The following is an 18,925-nucleotide window of genomic DNA, read 5'->3' on the forward strand; positions in this document are numbered from 1 at the left end:
TTCCTGGTGCCTGGTAAGACCACTTCCCCACCCACCCGCAGGGAGATCTGTCCATGGGAATCACTGTGCCAATGAAACAAGAAAGAGTGGTGTGTGCCGTATGTGGGAGGAGGCTTTGAGGGACAGTGTGTGTCCGGCCAGGCTCCCTTGTCCCTCTACTGCAGTCTGGATGAGAGAATGACGAGATGGAACGGCGGCCCAGCCAATTCATGAAGGACGTGTAACATGAATGAGATGGAAACTTTTGTGTTTTCTGTAATGATACTTTGGAGTTGTTGGTTACTACAGCATAGCCCAGCCTATCCTGAAATTCTCCAGCCCATCTTTTAGACAGGAAAATTAAGGTTCAAAGAGATGAGGCACCTTGTCTAAACCATGCTGTTACTGAGGCGGAGGGAGCTGAAGAACACAGGAAACCGTGGCCTAGTTGTCCCCAGGCTCTGAGGAGCGGTGAATCCCCTGCATGCCAGCTGACTTGGGGCTTTTCTGGCTGGAAACCTGGGCACCAGGGGAACACAAGTGTTGGTCACCTCTGCCTCAGGAACCTGCAGCCTACCCTGAGACAGAGTAAAACTCACAGATACCAAGTCCCCCAAACCCCAAGGCATGTGAGACCATATACAACTCCCTGTAATAAAACAATGCAAAAAGAAAGGGCAAAAGAGATGACGGAAATAAAATAGAAGTATCACCGAAAGACAGACAGGCCAGAGAGAGTCAGTGTGCAAAATGCCCTGCAACAGAGTTTCTATAACACACATTTCCTTCCAATCAACAGGTTATTGCTATGCAATCAGTTAAAGGGAGCAGTGATTAGCAATTTTGACTCAGATGTCTTGTAACCAAAGAGTGAAATGAAACCACTTTCGAAGTCCCTTTGTCCACAGGTACTAGTGTTGCTTAGCAGCAGCACAGCTTCTCAGGCATTGAGACCTGCAGGAACTCTGTCCCATGTGTGCTCCAAAGGTGACAGAATGTGAATTAGTGGGTGTCTTCGGCAACAGTCCTGTGGTAAGCGGCCTTCCAAATGGATCTGATTGCCCTGTCTCGTGGCATCCACATCCTGTAGTGGATTATATAGAAACAATAGCCCCCTTCCCCTGAGGGTGGGTGGGCGCTAATGGCTTGTTTCTAAAAAAGAGATCGAAGCAGAAGTAAAGAGATGCCACTTCCAAGGGCAAGCAGTAAACAACTGTGGCCTCAATCCTGCCAGTCTTTCCCTCTCTGGCTTTCATGGCTTGCTCACTCTGATGAAGCAAAAGGCCATGATGAACTGGGGTGACAAGAAACAGAGAGTGGCCTTCCAGCCAGCTGCCAGGGAAGAACCAAGGCCCTTGGTCTAAGCCCCCAAGAAACAGTCCTGCTAACAACCACATGGGTGAGTGTGGAAGTGGTCCCTTCTCCAGTGAGGCCCTGAGATGTCTTCATCCCCTGCCGATGGCTGACTGCAGCCTGTGAGTGACCCTTGACAGAAGACCAGTGACACTGCATCTGGATTCCTGACCCTCAGAAACTGAAGTCATAAATGTTGTTATTCCAAAATATTGCTTCTGCCTCTAAGTTTTGGGACAACTTTGTTATGGAGATGTGGATAACAAGTATAACCCTAAATAAAAACAATAATGAGTTTTGTTCTGTATTTGTTTCTGGTGCTGTCTCCTAATAAATCATTGGCATACCACCAAATCGCTCCCAGTGATTCTATGGAGTCAAGATAATGGGGCCTCAAACTTTGATCCTGGGATAAAACCTATAGGAGTACTTCCCAAACTTCTACCCATCCCAAGGCACCAACACGATTTTGCCACATTCATATACCTTTTAACACTATTGTTTACTAATGTTGTTTCTTAAATCACCTCACCTCTTTTAGTTATAAAATGTGCTTTAAAAAAGACATTACTCTAGCACATGGAAAAATACTTTCACTTGCTACATATAGAAAGCAAACTGAATCCAATGAAAACAGAGACTTGACTGCATTCTAAGAGTCAGTGGTTCCCAACCTGGCTGTGTCAGAGCACCTGAGGCATCTGGGACGTTGGTCCCATTCAGAGATTCTCCTTCAGCTGACCTGGGCTGAGCCCCAGCATCCAGGCATCTACATACCGTGGCTGACCAGCACCCTGCCCCTGAGCCCATTCTTGCTTTGTTGGGGTATCTAAGAAGCAAGAAAGACATGTTAGCACCAGCAGAGCTGAAAGAAAACTGCAAAGGAAACAAACTCTCGCTAGCAGACTCCATGTTATTTATACCTGACTGTTGAACCACCTGAAAACATCCCGCCTCCCATCAAAGCTACACAGATCTGGAGACCAGGCAGAACCATCTCCCTGGGAAATCCTCCATCCATGGTGTGACCTCTCAGAATACAGAGATTCTGAGCAATGGATACCTGTAGGTTACAGGCTTTGGCCAGGACCCGGATTTCATCCTCGAAGTTCAACTCGGATGGGTGTTCCTCCCTGCTGCACACTGCAGGCTGTGAGGGTCCAGGGGGCGGTCCGAGGCTGTCAGCACTGACAACAGAGGATGCCAATTTTGCATCCAGTGAGTAAATAAATGAGGTGTCATCCTTACTGGATCTTAGGGGATGGGCAAGAGTCAGACTACTACTGCCCAGAGGTACAAGTGATATTCCAGAGAGGGCCTGGGGCAGAGGGCCAGTTTTCTCCAGTCGGGCCTTGCTCTTCTACCAGTAGCTTCTCCAAATAAGCTCTGGTTTGTTCCGACAGCCACATTCTTTCTGTGACTGATGGATAATTGCATAGTCAGATTGGAAACCATTTACATTGAGACATCAGGAAAATCGGGGCGGGAGACATATGATAGCTCCTTATACATGACAGCAAATAAAAAATGAAAACAGCAATGTTGATCATCTTGTGACAAGTAAATTCATGGTCCCTTGTTGGTATGTGGAATTGACACAGAATATTTTGTTTCAGTCAAATTCACTATTTTTTGGCATCCATAGTTAGAATGCTATGGTGAAAAGTGGGAAGCAATATTCATTCATTCATTCATTCATTCATTCGTTTGTTCATTCAGCAAATATTTAATGCTCTCTACCAGGCACTGAGGACACAGAGAAATGTGAAATGGATGGAGTCAGCAAACGAACAACTCTATGCCAAGTAGTGATAAGTGCCATGAAGGAAGATAAAGCAGGGTGCTATTTTATTGAGGATTATAATAAGGTAGTATTTGACCTTCTACTTTGGATGATTTACAGGCAATTTCTCATTTAATTCAAACCTCATACAACTCACTCTGGTGAGCATCTCCAGTTCTATTTAAAGATGAGGACATGAAGGCTCTGAAAAAGTAATACCCTATCAAACCATCACTTATTAGTCACAAGGATTTGGGGACATTATGTATCTTACTGTGCCTAGTTCCTCATCTCTAAATTGGAGACCGGAGCACCTATATCCTGGGCCTGCTACTACCTACAGAACACTTGGGAGAGGATCTGGTGTCTAGCAGGCGGTCAGTAATGTTACCTAGGGTGGTAGGGTCAAGTGTCAATGCCTCTCGCTCTCGAGGACATCATCATCTGGGGGGAACCAAAAGACACAACCACAAAACCAGCAGCTGACACTATCCACGACCCAATGATGCTGATTATAACACCATTTTCTCCGCCAATAGGCCCATCTTCTGGCCAACTTGTAGCCATCCTTGGAAACCCACGTCAAACATCTCCTCTTTGAAGCCTTCCATGACCAGTCCCAGCAGTTCATTAAGCCACATGGTGTCAACATTACACCCAGTAACTGACATAACTCTATTTCTTCTTTGTTGGTTCATTCATTAATTCAACAAATATGTTTCAAAATATTCTGCCAGACTCTTACTTGATCCTGTTGCAGTCACGTGCTACCATGTGTGTGCTCTCCACTGATCAAACTTCTTAGAAATAGAGTTAACTGGATATAGTTCAACAGAACAAATTCATTAGTAACTAAAGAACAGCATTTAAAAAGTAGACAAAGTGGGTGGTCCAGAGGGGAAAAGGTTAGAGCAATTTAGAGGAAGTTAAAAACAGGTCAGTACTGGCAGGGCCCGTAAGGGCTTCCTTAGAGAATGAGCTGGCCTTGAAGGATGAGGGAGAGTGGGAAGGAAGGAGAGGCCAACACATGTTGAAAGCCAAATCTCAACAATATGAATAGTACCATATTCGGATCATGTATACGGATCCTATATGGATCCCACATACTGGTCATTTATATGCCTCTCTGTATGTAATACTTCAAAAATACCTAGGACATATACCAAACCACTACAGAGATCTCTGGGAGAGGGACACATATTTTGTACTCAATTCAGTTGCACATTATTTCTTTCAAAAATATATTCTTTAATGGTTTATGTAATTTAGGAAAAAATTTAAAGCATGTTTGCTAAAGACAAAAGGTGGAGAAACAAGACACTGCAAGAAGAAGGGTATGGTAAAGGGCAAGACTCTGTGGGCGAAGGGCCAATAGCAAGAGGTGAGAAAGAAGATGGAAGCCAGGTCCTGCTTTGGCATCTGTCAGATCCTCTTTAAAACAAAGCTAACACGTTTCCACACTGTATCGAGGCACTGGGAGCAGCAGTGAGCTGTGAGCCTTGCAGTAATGGGGGCGGGAGACAATTCCCATTGGAGGCGCACACACACACTCATGCCACCAAAGGTGGTGACACTCCCAGACAGCGAGTGGGGGGGGGGGTGTGCGGGGGTGAGTCACTTGTCCAGAAAATAAATAAAAATCTAAAGGGGCCTGAGGTTTGCCTGACTTTTTCAAAAGTCCTGGCCAAAGCAGATCTCAGATGCCTAGCTGGCCACATCAGTCATGCAGCAAACTACAACCACCCACTTGGGTGCGGACAAGACCCTTAGATTTTTAGTGTCTGAGAACACATTTGAACCCTGGTCAATTAAAATCATTATCCTCAAAACCAGAGCAGCTTTGCAGACCCCAGGGACAAGAACACTTAGAAACCTCACAGGCAACTCCAGGGCAGCGCTCATCCCTCAAGAAGAGGTCATTTCTGAAATAACAGAAAAAGGGGGAACCAATGGTTTGATTTTTTGCACCATAATCAGGGATCTCTTTATCCAAGATGCATCTGTTCCAATCCAATCTCATAACCAGCTGGTCTCCTGGAAGAGACAGTAATACAATCCATACACAACGGGCTTTGGATTCCACAAACCAGCTGGCCAGGAGCTCCACCTCTATGAAAATACAGGGGAAAAGGCATTTATTTCTCCTGGAAGATATATAAATCACGTCAGGGAGACGCAGACAACTTCCAGAACAAACTGTAAGATCACTTTGATGTCCAAATGTCACTAAACTAAACTCAGCCCTAAGTTAATGATGGCCAGGAGAGAAGAAAACAGAGATGGGCCTTTTTAAAAAATTATAAAAAATAGGAAGAAATCTAAAAAAAAAAGAAAGTCACATGCAATTGGTGGGGAAGGGGAAGGAAAGACTAATCAGAAGGGAACCCTTATGGAGAAACCATTATCAATAATAAGTATTAAGTAACAAGGATATATACCTAATTAGATGGTTTTTACAAGTATAATCATGTGGTTATTATGTATCCTTAGAACTACTGCATTCTAATTTGGAAGAAATAGAATTAGATTAATTTAGGATTTAGATGGACAGTCTTGGTCAGTAAGATCTACAAGGCAGGGTGGAGACAGAATGAAGAGGCTGGGAGAGCCTACATGTTGAGGATGACAAAAAGAAGAAGGAGTCAAGGACAGTGCTGCAGTCTGACCACAAGGGACGGACAGGGTCCCAGTCCCAGAGCAGCCTGTACAGGAGCCCCATGTGGTGGCCCTAGACACAGAAACCACTTCTCCATGCTAATAGTTTACTGTTGAGAAACTTACATGCCAGTAAAATATACAGCAGTCAGAAGCCAGAAAACCCAGGGTCTTGAGGTGGCTACCTGGGGGGCCTTGGGAAAGGAGGGGGTGGAATCTGGGAATATCTTCCATAGAAGGCAGAGAGAGAGAGCAAAGCTAACTTATCAAACAAATAAGAGCAGGATTTGCTTACACCAATAGCGAGCATGTGTCACGAACTCAGGATTTTGATTCATCAGATGAAAACAAAGGAAGGAAGGGTGAGTTCATTTCCAGAAGACTTGGTGATAAATGAAAGGGAGCACAGGGCTGTGAGCCCCAAGAGCATCCTGGCTGCGGCTGCCTGTCATCTCTCCTGATGGTGGGGCTGAGAAGCAAACCCCAGCCAAGGGTTCCTAAAGCCATGCTGGGGAAGAAAGAATCAGCAACATGGAGGTCAGAGGTTGCCTCACAGTCCTGGCTTATACTTCTTCAGGACTTGTGACAGGAAAGGACTCAGGGTTATTTTTTTTTTGGACCTCAGTCTCCAAACCAAGTCACAAGAAGTCAAACCAGAGACACACAAGTCAGACCAAACATTTTCTGGCTTTGCCCCCACACTTTTATAAGACATCACAAAAAACCCAAGTGACCAACAGGCAGGCCAAGCAGGTGCAGAAAATGCCTCCCTCACCCCACGGCTGGTTGTCATGGAGCAGAAAGTGTATAAATCTTGATGATTCTGTACCTTGCCAGTGATTCCTATTTGAAGCGATGTGAGATTGGCTTTGAGGCAACTAGCACATGCTGCATCTGCCAACAGACACAAAGCTCTCATCATAATGGAAATGTGTTTTCAAAGTTACATACCCTGAAGCCTTAGGGAGCCAGGTTCTGCCCACTTGAACCCTACACTGTAGCCCCCAGAGCTCCCCGGGGGAACCCAACTATGCAGGGTGATAGGCGAGAGTTTAACACGAGTACATGTAGGAAGAAAGACCTGTGACTTGGGAGCCCCCTGGGGTCTAGGAAGTCTCTGCTTTAACATCAAGAAGCATGTCATCACATGGGGTAGAAAACTGTGGGTGGGTCTAAAGAGCGGCTCTTATTCACTGGCACTAAGTTTAAAGTGCACTCTGCAAGCATCTTTCCAGGCGATTCTGTGTCAGAAACTAATATTTCTGAGTTAAGCCTCTATGTGAGACATGTTTTTAGTAACCTCTCTTAAATGGCGCTTTAAAAATAATCTCCTTCAAGACAGTAGACAATTAAAACACAATGTCCAAGTGCTGATTTAAAAAGCCTCTTATAATCTGGAAGGTGATGTTTAGAGCTGCTGTGGGACCACAGACAATTTGCTGCTTGATCATTAGATATTCAGCAAGTGCCACCCAGCTGAAAAATATATCTCTTATTAAGCCTCCTTACTTAAATAGCACCAGCTCTCATTAAGATCTCAGATGAGATCACTCCCTCTAAAGGTTTTAAAGATGCCGAGAAAGTCCCAGGAAGCATTTTATTTCAAAGTGAACCTTATTACAAAACTGGGGTGAGTTTTCCCACGTATCTCACTCCTGAATTTTAAATCGCTTTTCTTTCTGTCCCACCAGCTCAGTTATTTCAACAGTGGCGGGAAGCTGACCTGTGGAAACACAAAGCAGCTTACAGCAAGTCTCTGTTCCCCAGCAGGATCCAGGAAGGCCCCTTTCTGGGTAATCCAACGCTGTGGCTAACAGAGTGTTACCATAGATACCACAGGTGCATGGTCAGATTTATAATCATATGCTCCATAGGTGACTCTGTGTGCCAGCCTCCAAGAAGGAAATGAACACACAGTCCCTGTCTCAGTCCATAGGTGAAAAAAAGAAAATTCAGCATAAAATGATTATACAGAGTGTCAAATGCTGGAGCCCAAAATGCCACGGAAACCCAGATGAGGGGTCAACCAAGGGTTTGGGAAGGGAGGGTCTGCAAAGACTTTCATGGAAGTGGATTCTACCGGAAGCCACATCATAGGGACCTTATGCAAAATACAGAGGTCTTAGACAATGAAGAAGCCAGAAGAATGTGTGGTTTTGCCAAGACAACTGCAATGAACAGCAATTACCAGTATGTCACAGAGTGATGTAAAATGTTTATGGAAACAGAGACAGCCGGAAGGTAATGGACAGGCTGACACAGATGCAGAGAAAGAGATTCAGGCATGGGGGAGAAATAGACAGGCAGACAGAGACCAACACACACACCGGAAGTGGGAGACAGAGGCCAAGGTGAGGTCGAACAGAGGCAGACGGAAAAGGCCGAGACGGAGTGAGAAACAAAGAGAAGCAGGGAGAGAGGGGTAGATGGCAGGAGAGGAATAAAAAGAGAGGAGCAAACAGAGGCAAATAAAAAAGAGAGAAACAGAGCAAAATAGACAAAACAGAGAATATAAGAGGAAACCAAAACAACCAGGTCTTTGAAAGGCAAGATGACGGAGGCCCAAGATGTCGGGGATTCAGTGCCGTGACGTGACTGAGACCCAGGCCAGCTGGTGAGTGAGTAGGAGGACAGCTAGACTGAATACCAGCCTGTCACTCACCTCCAGTAGACAGTGGGCAGGCTCACTGTGTCCCACAGTCACACAATGTCACCTCCTCTCCTTCAAGCCCATCAGATCCCATACCCAGGAAGGCTCATGAAACGAACCAGGCTTCCACAACCTTCTTGCCAGCCAGTGTGTGGGTAACTAACGCGATACACAACTTGGTCCTATGTCTCCCAAATGCATTCCTTGAAAAGCATCTTAGAAAAGATGCTCCTTGGGGAAATAATGCAGATAATGCATGCTATGTCTACTCCCTTTGGAGAGCCAGGAGGTACTCTGGAGGGAAGTGCCACAGCAGAGAAACCTACAGAAAACACTCTAGCATTGTTCAATTTTGTTCCATCTGGGATCTGAATCTTTAAAACCACCCAGCCCTGACTGGTGTAGCTCAGTGGATTGAGCGTAGGCCTGCGAACCAAAGGATCACGGTTTGATTCCCACTCAGGGCACATGCCTGGGTCCAAGCAGGGGACCCACAAGAGGGAACCATACATTGATGTTTCTCTCCCTCTCTCCTTTCCTTCCCCTCTAAAGATAAATAAATAAAATCTTTTAAAAAAGATTTTTAAAAAACATCCAAAGTGTTGTGCCTAGAGCAAAATGACACTACATTTTCCCTGAAATGAATGAAAGAAAGAACTAAAGAACAAACAAGTATAAGAAGCATGGTGTTAAACAATGAGATACTCCTGGATTTGCATGCTGCACTACCAGGAAGCTGCGTGCCTTGGGGCAAATCATGAAATCAATCTGCACCTCAGTTTGCTCAGCTGAACATGGGATCTAATAAATAAAACATACAAAGTTGTCCTGAGAGTGACACCCACATCAAGCACACAGTAAATGACTAACAAAAGGTGGCCCCTCACCAACAGACCGGGGAGGGAACAGGTGAGAGCAGTGACTAGAGGAATAAACCAACAGGCTGATGCTTTGAGTCAGGGCAGTGAGTATACAGATCTCAAGTCAGACCACACTGGGCCATCTCTTCTGCTTAAGTAGAGGTGAGCCACTTAAACGGTACTTGGGAACAGAGACTAACCAGAGGAAAGAGGAATCCAAATTCAATTACATCAAGTGAGACCAAGTTTTCTTCCCCTGTGGGAACAAACCTGCATTTAATGAGTTGTTTCACTCTCCGCTTTCCCTGTGCTGTGGCTTTAATTGACCTCTACATCTCACATGTTACAGATTTGATTTCCCTGGCTCCATTTATTATTCAAAACAGAAGCTCTTCTCCCAGAGAATTTTCAGGGCTGTAATCAAATCTAGCTAAAAGGTAAAAAACAAAAACAAAACCCTCCAGCATTCACATATTAAACCAGAGGAGGGAAAATAATAAGATAGAGTCCTAAAAAAAACACATTTAAAAAAAGAAAAGAGAAGAAAGTCAACCCTCATTCCCAAACTCCTTCTTAAAATGAGTGACTTAGCTTAAAAGTCTATAATATTTTTAAAAGGTACTACTAAGAAGAAACTGTGTCCCTCTGCCTATCTTTTAATTTTTTAATACTCACCCAAGGATATGTTTATTGATTTTTAGAGAGCTGGGGGTGGGGAGGGGAGGGGAGGGGAGGGGTGAGAGAGAGAGAGAGAGAGAGAGAGAGAGAAGAGAAGAGAGAGAGAGAGAAACATCAACTGGTTGCCTCCTGTATATGTCCTGACTGGGGATCTAACCCACAACCTTTTGATGTATGAGATGATGCTCCAAACTACTTAGCCACTGGACCAGGGCTACACCTATCTTTTTAAAAAAGTATTCTTTGGTCTGTGTAGTCATTTTCTGCTCTAGGAAAATAAGTCAAATTAAGTTCTCATTTAACCAACATTCAGTGAGTACCTACTGTGTGCAAGGCACAGTGCTGCGCCCTGCGGATTCAGAGATGAAAACAGGGGCTCCTACCACATGCTCACTACTGAGCTATTTTACTGGCAGTTTCTCAACTAGCTGCCCGATGAGGCTGCTGCCACGTGACTTCCCGTTTTATAGAAGAGGAGACTGGGGATTCCATGCCCTTCAAGCATTCAAACACTGTTGGTCTGGGAGGGAGTCCCATCCAGGGTCTGCAGAGAGTCAAGCTAAGAGGAAATGAAAGGAGGAGAGGCTGAGATTCCCAGGACAAATGCCTCTAATTAAAAGGGAGATAAGGCTCCAAATCTGCAACTGAACTTTAAATTTCCTCCTTCCTTTTACCCCAGCTATGACTCTAGAGCAGCAGGGTGGGCTTGAAGCAATAATGACAAGGTCAAGGTGTCCCCTTGGGGCCACTGCTGAAATGGCTAGCTTTTCCCAACAGCCTTTAGGCCCTTAATGACAGCTTTACTCTCCCCACTCCCACACTGGCTGTTGTAACCTGCTCCAGGAGAGAATCCCACGAGGACCAGAGCTGCCTGTGTGAGAACAGACATCCTGAAGGGCATGCAGACTTGAAGCAAAAGTAAGTGCGGCATGGAGGGGAGAAGGTGGGCTTGCATGTCATAGGGGCCCAGGAAAAGTCTGGACTCCACCACATAGCACCTGTGATATCTATCCATTCACTCACTCACTCACTCATTCACTCAGTGAGCCAACCCACCTTTACTGAGCACCTACCTCGTGGATCACTAGGACTCAAGGGGAGCAGAACGAGACATGGAAGTTGCCCTCATGGAGCAGGGGAGACAGACACTGATCACTGAGAGATGCCAAATTACATTAAGAGAAGGGAGATATACATATAAGCATATATTCATTATGAAAAATATGACTTTGGCAGGACATCAGGAGGGTTTCCTGAGGAAGTGATGAGTTGATATTGAGGAATGAGCTACCTGCGCCCTGAGTACTGTTGCAGGCAGAGGGAACAGCAGGGGCAAAGGTCCCAAAAAGGGAGAAAGAAAGGGCCTAGAGAGGAAGAAAGTCAATGTGTTGGGAGCCTAGCACTGCGGTGGAGCATTGTGAGAAGCCTGGAAAGAACTACCTATACCCTTCTACATCTCAGCTACCATATTTATGAGAAGATAATCATCCCTCTTGATTCACAGGCTTGTCTTCAACATTAAGCAAGAGAATGAAGGTAAAGACCTAATATGTGCCTGAAACATTGCTGGAACTTGATAAATCATGAGCTGCTGATGGATGCTGACCCTCAGGAAAAGTTTTCCTGCAACAGATGGAGGATGGAAGAAGGTGGTGGTCTTCCCCAGTGCCCAGGGGTCTTGCAAGGCAAAGATTCTGGGGCTTCACCCACCGAGCTGAGCAACACTTGCTGCCAGACATTCTCATCTAAACATAGGATTTCACAAGAATGTTATTCCAACACTGTTATAAAAATTAAAATGGGAAACAATTCAATATCTATCAACAGAAGCCTGGTTAAATAAATCATGACATTGTCAGCTCAAGGGAATACAATACAGTTCTTAAAAAGAATGACAAAGGTCTACGTGTAAAGTAAAATAAAAAAATCTCTAGAGTATTTGTTAGCGCAGGGCGGGGTGGGGCAGATACACAGAACACTGAATGCAGCAGGCTACTAGATACTAAAATGTGGGGGTGTTTGGAAAGACAATCCGAGACTAGTCATTGGTATTACCATGGGGTAGGAAAACTAGGGGACAGGGATGTGGGAGGGGGGATTTATTTTTCCACTGAATTCCCTTTTATACTACTTGACTGTTTAGCATGGGTGTAACGAGTTTTGTCAAGAGTCCAAAATTTTCTAGGTTTCCACTGTTTAAAGAAAAATCCAGTGTTTCAAGGCAGACAGACCCAGATCTGCCAGTTCCCACTGTGTGGTGTTGGCTGAGTTACTTTATTTCTGAGTTTCCTCTTCTGCAAAATGGGATCATCACAGTAGTTACTGCTACAGTTGGTGAACAATGTTAGCTGTTAAAATTAGAAGTGCTGATTTGTATTAGCTGGCTTATTGTTCTTACAGTTCACAAGGAGAATGGTGCACTGAAGCTGCTCTCTGGAAACGCATCTGCAGTGAAAGTACTCACCCATCTTTCCTTCAGCACAAAGGACACACCAGCCTCCCACAGAGTCTAAACTGGACCTATCCTATGGAATGGGACCACTCCTTGGTCCTTACCTGCCATCAGGTCCCTCTTCAGTAAGGTGGGCCTTGGAGACTGTCAGGACCTTGGAACTGCACAGGGAGGCAGGAGAGGCCTGCCTACCCACAGCCTGCCCCACTCACACTGGGAAACTGAGGTCAGCACCGGGACTTCTCCATCCCCGCAGCCTCACTGCTCTCTCTCAGCTGTGGTGAAAGGAGGAGCCACATTAGACACTGTCCAAGACTTTAATGTGGGGCAAACTGGGAAGGCCACTGCAGAGGGGCTCAGGACCTTGCTCAGAAGGTCAGTGGGTAGCACAAGGGAGCCCCTCATAAGTGCTCCTCCCAATTTCCTAGGGTTGGTAGAACGTAGAGAAAGAGAACAGACTTTGTGATTAAACCTGAGTTTGAATCCAGTGAACATACTCAGTGAAAGATGTGGGGCCTCTGAGAGCCTCAGCCAACCTAAAAAACAAAGATAAAATCACCTCCCACAAAGGGGTCATAGAGTACAATAGGTTTTTATTAAATGTGTTTCCTTCTTAGGAAAACTGAACCTCCCTAATTAAAAGAAACCCCTTTACAAAGGCTTATACAAAGTCTTCAATTAAGAGGGATAGAAAACAAAGTCAAGCCCTGGCTGGCATAGCTCAGTGGATTGAGCGCGGGCCTGCGAACCAGATGATCGCGGTTCAATTCCCAGTCAGGGCACATGCCTGGGTTGCAAACTGGTTCCTTGCAGGCTAACTACCAGCAGGGGATGCACAAAAGGCAACCATACATTGATGTTTCTCTCCCTCTCTCCTTCCCCTCTAAAAATAAATAAATAAAATCTTAAAAAAAAAGAAAAGAAAACAAAGTCAATCAGGGACTTGCCATAGCACCTCAAGCACAGGAGGCAACGTTCGACACGCCGGCCTCTGGTAAACAGAGTTGGACAGGAACCAGCGCTCCTGCACCTCCTGGTGGAGGCACACGCCACACCCCCTGTCAGCACAGGATCAAACCTGAAACTCACTGCGCTCGCAGAGCTCGTGACCAATCCAAGGGAAGGCAAGGAAGAGAGAAATACGGGGAGCATCACCATAGGGCTGCAATCAACAAAATCCGAACCAGGAAACCTTACGGTTCAAAAGGCCAAGTTCCTTCAACAGGAACAGCAAGAAGGCGAGAGGAGAGAAAACAGAAATATAGAGGGAAAATATGCAGATGACAATAGACTGAAAGACCTACCCCCAATGCGATATGTGCACTTTATTAGGGTTCTGATTAGAGCAAATAAATTGGAAAAACATTTAAGAAAATTGAACACCGATTAGACATTTGATAACAAAAGAATTACCACTAATTTTTAGATACAATAATAGTACTGTAAGTATCTTTCAGTGATAAATATTAAAATATCCATGAATAAAATATCCAGGCTTAAACAGGCATCCAAATACTGGGGAATGACAGGGCTGGGTACGAATGGAGCAGGAAGGACCGTCAGTTGATTACTGTCAAAGTTCGGCGATGGGGAGTCATTAAATGACTCTTTCTGCTTTTACATATGTTTGAAATTATTAAAAGTAAATGATTAAACCACAGGCTGGGAGGGAATATTTATAATAAGTATAAATAAAAAAATTTTATATATACATAAACTGCTACAAATTAGTAAGGAAAGAAAACAAAATCCAATAGAAAGAAAATGGGCAAACACCATGAGAAACAACTCACAGAGGTGGAAACCCAAATGGGCAATAAACAAATGAAAAGACAGTCCAGCCTGGCTGGTGTGGCTCAGTGGACTGAGTATTGGCCTGTGAGGGGCCCCGGTTCAATTTCCAGTCTAGGGCACATGCCTGGATTGTGGGACAGGTCCCCAATTGGAGGTGTACAGGAGGTAGCCCATTGACATTTGCTCTTACATCCATGTTTCTCTCTCTCTCTCTCTCTGTCTTCCTCCGTCCCTCCCCCCTAAAAATAAATAAAATTTCAAAAAAGAAAAGATGATCCACCTTATCTGTCAGCAGAGAAATAAAACTTAAAGCCACCTCACACCCAAATGTGTTAGTAAGAAAATAAAAGTGCTGAAAGGAAGACCTGCCCACTGACAGAGGGATCACGAATAGGTATTTTTACTTTACAATATGGTAAAACTCTGTGCAGTTTAAGACACAGCACCTACAACTCAGGAATTTCACACTTAGACATTGACTTGAAGGAAACATTTGGGTGATGAATGGATGTAGGAAGTGATAATAAATGGCTACTAAGATCAAAAAGAGACAGACAAGTAGACATTGTGCATTTCCTGAAAGAAAACACCATTCCAATAAGAATTATGTTCTTAGCAAAATTAAACCTGATCTAAGTCAAAAGCCAATGTAAAGAAATACAGTTAACAGAGTAGCATGTCAAACAGCACTGATTAGATATGCAATCAGGTGGTAAAATGACCCAGGGTTCAATAAATAAATTGTAAAAAAAAAAAAATAAAGAGAGAGACATGAATGAGGGCTCTACAGAATGAAGAGAAATATAAGAGAGTATTTAAATTCATACAGACAGCAAGTAGAATAATCATTTCCAGGGCTGCGGGGAGAGAGGAATGGGGAGTTAAAGGAAGGAGGAATGAGTATACAGTTTCAGCTGGGGAAGATGAAACTTCAAGTTCAGGAGATGATGGACGGTGGTGACGGTGACATAACACCATGAATGCCCCCAGTGCCACAAAACTGTACACTTAAAAATCACTAAAATGGTGAATTTGTTATGTATATTTTACTACAATTCAAAACATTAAGAGGCATGACCAATATAACACTTGGACCTTGTGATTAAAAAAACTATAAAAAATTATGAGACAGTAAATTTGAACACTGATAATTGATGGAACAGAGGAATTATAGGTAATGGAGGAATGACGGTGATGTTGCACTTATATTTTCTTATTTTTAAATGCCTCCCAACACATATACACACTGAGATGTCTGTAGATAAACTAACACTCAGTATTTGATTAAAAATTATGCAGAAGGGGCAAGTAGGTATGGGTAACTTCAAAAAGATTAACCAGAATTAATGATAACTCAGTTTAACAATGGATACATAAGATACATTATACTAATCTGTCTACCTCTTGGCATTTCGTATTTGTTTTAAATGAAAAAGAAACTATTATAAATGTGTTTAGAAGGACAGATGCTCTCAGCATCATGGTTGTAACAAGAGAATGTCAGAAACAATCTGAACATCAGTGGACATGTGACTGGATTAAATATATGTGGTATTTCATTTGGCAGAGAACTAAAATCAAGAAAGTGAATGAACCAGATCAAGAGTTCTCCACCAGGGGGTGACTTTGCCCCCAGGAGACATCTGGCAGTGTCTGGAGACATCTCTGGTTGCCATGACGGCATGGGTCCTACCGGCCTCTGGTGAGCAGAGGTCAGAGATGCTGCTAAACATCCTACATGCACAGAACAGTCCCCCTCCCCAAATAATTATACAGCTTAAGCTATCAAGAGTGACACAGTTTAAAATCTCTATACTGGCTCCATATGGGATAGTCCTTAAACCTAGTATTGAATTAAAAACAAACAAACAAAAACATGGGGCAAAGAGATATGTAAAAGTAGCACCATGTAGGTAAAAGTTACACAAAACCAATATTGTTTATTGCTCATGGGAATTTATCTACATAGTAAAGTGTAAAAGTACGGAGGAGAAGGCAGGGGTACGAAATGTTGCAGAGGCGGCGTCAATAGAATTTGTAGCATTTATTTTATTCATTCTATCCCTCCTACCTAAAAATAAAGTAAATGTCATTAAGGTTAATACACATAAAATCTGGATGGTAGGTACATGAATGCTCACTCTAGACGCTGGTCTTTCCCATATCCCTGACATTGCTAACAGCAAACTAAACAGTGGGGCTGTGGACAGAAGAGCTGGGTGGACAGACAGAGACTGAGCACCATGGCAGGACTGAGACATTCCTGAGCACTCACCGGCCCCCGGAGGTCGATGAGCTCCTGCCTCATCTGGGACACGAGGGCTTCCTTGGCCACCAGGGCCCTGTGCAGGCGCTCGTTGAACTCGATCAGCTCACCATGCATCTCCGCCACCTGGAACACACAAGATCAGAACCGTGAGGCTCAGAGGGCAGACCCTCCCCAAGGACTTCCCCACCTACTCCGGGCCCACTTATCATATCAGCAAGGCATCAGGAGGTCGTCTGGGCTGGAGACTAACACGGCTCACCTACGAGCTATGCAAATCCACCCATAAGTTGGATACATTTTTCTACTTGGTTGACTTTAACACTATGGAATTGACAGCCCACAGTTTATGATCAGAACATGACTGCATCAGGTCATTTTTGTACCTTAAGCCTTTATTCTTAATTAATGAACACTTTTCTAGTAACACTTTTCTTTCTAATCTGAGTTATGTCTGTCAAGAATTTCCCTGCTAGGGGCACCAGTAGAATAACCGACCATTTCTGTTCATCAGGGCCTTGGCTCTGAAAACCAAGACCATGGAACCAGAGCCTGCTGAGATGACGAAAGTGTTGGTGACAGACACAGCTGCAGCAGCACAGCCGCCCCTCGGTCCCTACTTTCTTAGCCTATGCCAGGAAAACACTTCCTGTGCAGGCCTTGTGTAATATTATTCCCACCTTATAGAATGAGAAACATGCTGTAGTTTAAGGTGCTGGGTCAAGGTCATGAAGCTAATGAAGGACTGACGCTGGAGCCCTGGCCCTTGACCACCGGGCTACCTGCCACAATCCTACCTCTCCACTGTGCCCAGATGTAACCCACGCGGGCCCCCTGTGAGCCCTCAAAGTTTTCCACATTCATGCAATACACCTGGTTGACACCAAATAAATAAAAATGGTGGTAGCTGTAAGGTAATCTATGATGTAGAATGAACAACAGATCTTTCCAGCTGCAACCTACAAAAAGCTCAAAGATACCCTATATGGTCAAGGCACTTATGATGCTCTCTATAACGCAGAAATATCAGACCATTTGCAGTAAGTACTTTACATAACATATAAAACGTGCCATCAGAATTAAGAAGGGATATTGAGAGAGGCTTTAGGGAAAAAAAGGATCATTAACCTGAGTTTTGATGCCTCGGGAGGAATAAAGGGGAGCCCTCCGTTTTTTGGATATGTTATTATGTAAGAGGTAAAAGGCAAAAAAGGAAATACAGCAGAACACTAACAATCATCAAAGTCTATTTGTTCGATTTTCCCTTAGTTTCTAGTTTCCTAAAAAGGTGCACTCTTTCATTTATCAGCCAGGATATCCACTAGACTCTTCAACAGAATTAAAACTCTTCACATGAAACTAAAGGAAGCCACAGTGCAACCAATGTGAAATTTATCAGGCTCCCAGTTACAATCCTGCAGCTTCCATTACCTTGTCCTGTGAAGCCCCACCCTGCGAACGGCACCCTCTTTTGTCCCTTTGATACCTATTTTTTTTCAAACCAGCGTGAAATGCAAAGTGGAAGTGGCGCAAAAGATGCTGCAAGAACCATGCAATTAACAAAGGGAGAACACTGAGCTTTAAACAGTTTTTTCATTGTACAGACCTAAAATTAATATTCTCTAGTTGCCTTACTCCTTTTGTATTTAAAAAAAAAGCTGATGATCTTCCTTTGGCCTTTCACAAATAAATACAATATCACTAATAATGCCTGTGCGAATTCTCTTCACAGTAATCACGTATACCCTCCATAAGCTTCCGCATGGCTGAGAATCCAGTTACCCCACAGTTAGCAGGAAGCACACAACTGGCAATATTCCTGCTGAATACCTGCTAACATGACCCTGCAAAATTCAAGTTTTAAATAAATGCCACTCTCATTTCCAAAGCAAATAGGTTTTTGTTTTTATTTTGTTTTACAGTGGGAGACAGAATGTTAAAACAATTTTCCATAGACGTATAAAACATCAGAACACCCCAGCTTCAAGAAGTGTTTCTCATGAGCTGTCAAAACCCTGGTTCTCTTTTGTATCCAGAAAAGTGACTTGACCACGTCAGACGAAGCTTTCATTTCACTAGGGATTGGGTGGGGGGGGGGGGGGAATCCAACAGCACTGAGGAGACAAAATGTGATGAAATAATTTCCAGCAGCCATTAAAATCACTATGTTCATTGCTATAGCTCAGCTCTGAAATTCTGAATTTTTGTATTAGATATCCTTATGTATAGCCACTGATATAAACAGCTTTCATCTTACACAAACCATACTGAGCTTAATGTTCCTCAAATAACTCTTTCCAAACTCTGGAATAACTAGAAATGAATTCAAAACTTAGAGTGAGCCTCAGAAGAGGAATCTGAGATCACAAATAGTTCCCATTATCATAAAAATAACAGCAGGCTACACAACCACTGCCAGCTGGAATTTCTATTAGGTTCTGAGGGCACTTACAGG

At 43.9% G+C, this 18,925-nt stretch overlaps 1 protein-coding gene and 1 long non-coding RNA gene across 3 annotated transcripts in view; one reads left to right on the forward strand and one right to left on the reverse strand.

The window, feature by feature from the left end:
* The window catches only part of SNX29 (sorting nexin 29), a 560,470-nt gene that overhangs the window by 179,502 nt on the left and 362,043 nt on the right, over positions 1-18,925 (reverse strand). For both annotated transcript variants that reach the window (XM_037068993.1, XM_037068994.1), the window contains one exon: positions 16,480-16,596. In XM_037068993.1, coding sequence (XP_036924888.1) covers positions 16,480-16,596 — 117 coding nt within the window. The remainder of the gene's footprint in view (positions 1-16,479; positions 16,597-18,925) is intronic.
* On the forward strand, positions 822-16,557 carry LOC119002908 (uncharacterized). The gene is made up of 3 exons (XR_005069835.1): positions 822-833; positions 13,513-13,515; positions 16,473-16,557. It is a non-coding gene; the product is annotated as an uncharacterized LOC119002908 (long non-coding RNA).

Source organism: Sturnira hondurensis, unplaced genomic scaffold, assembly GCF_014824575.4.
Source record: "Sturnira hondurensis isolate 20B ecotype Veracruz unplaced genomic scaffold, ASM1482457v3 Scaffold0018337, whole genome shotgun sequence".
Classification (NCBI taxonomy): Eukaryota; Metazoa; Chordata; class Mammalia; order Chiroptera; family Phyllostomidae; genus Sturnira; species Sturnira hondurensis.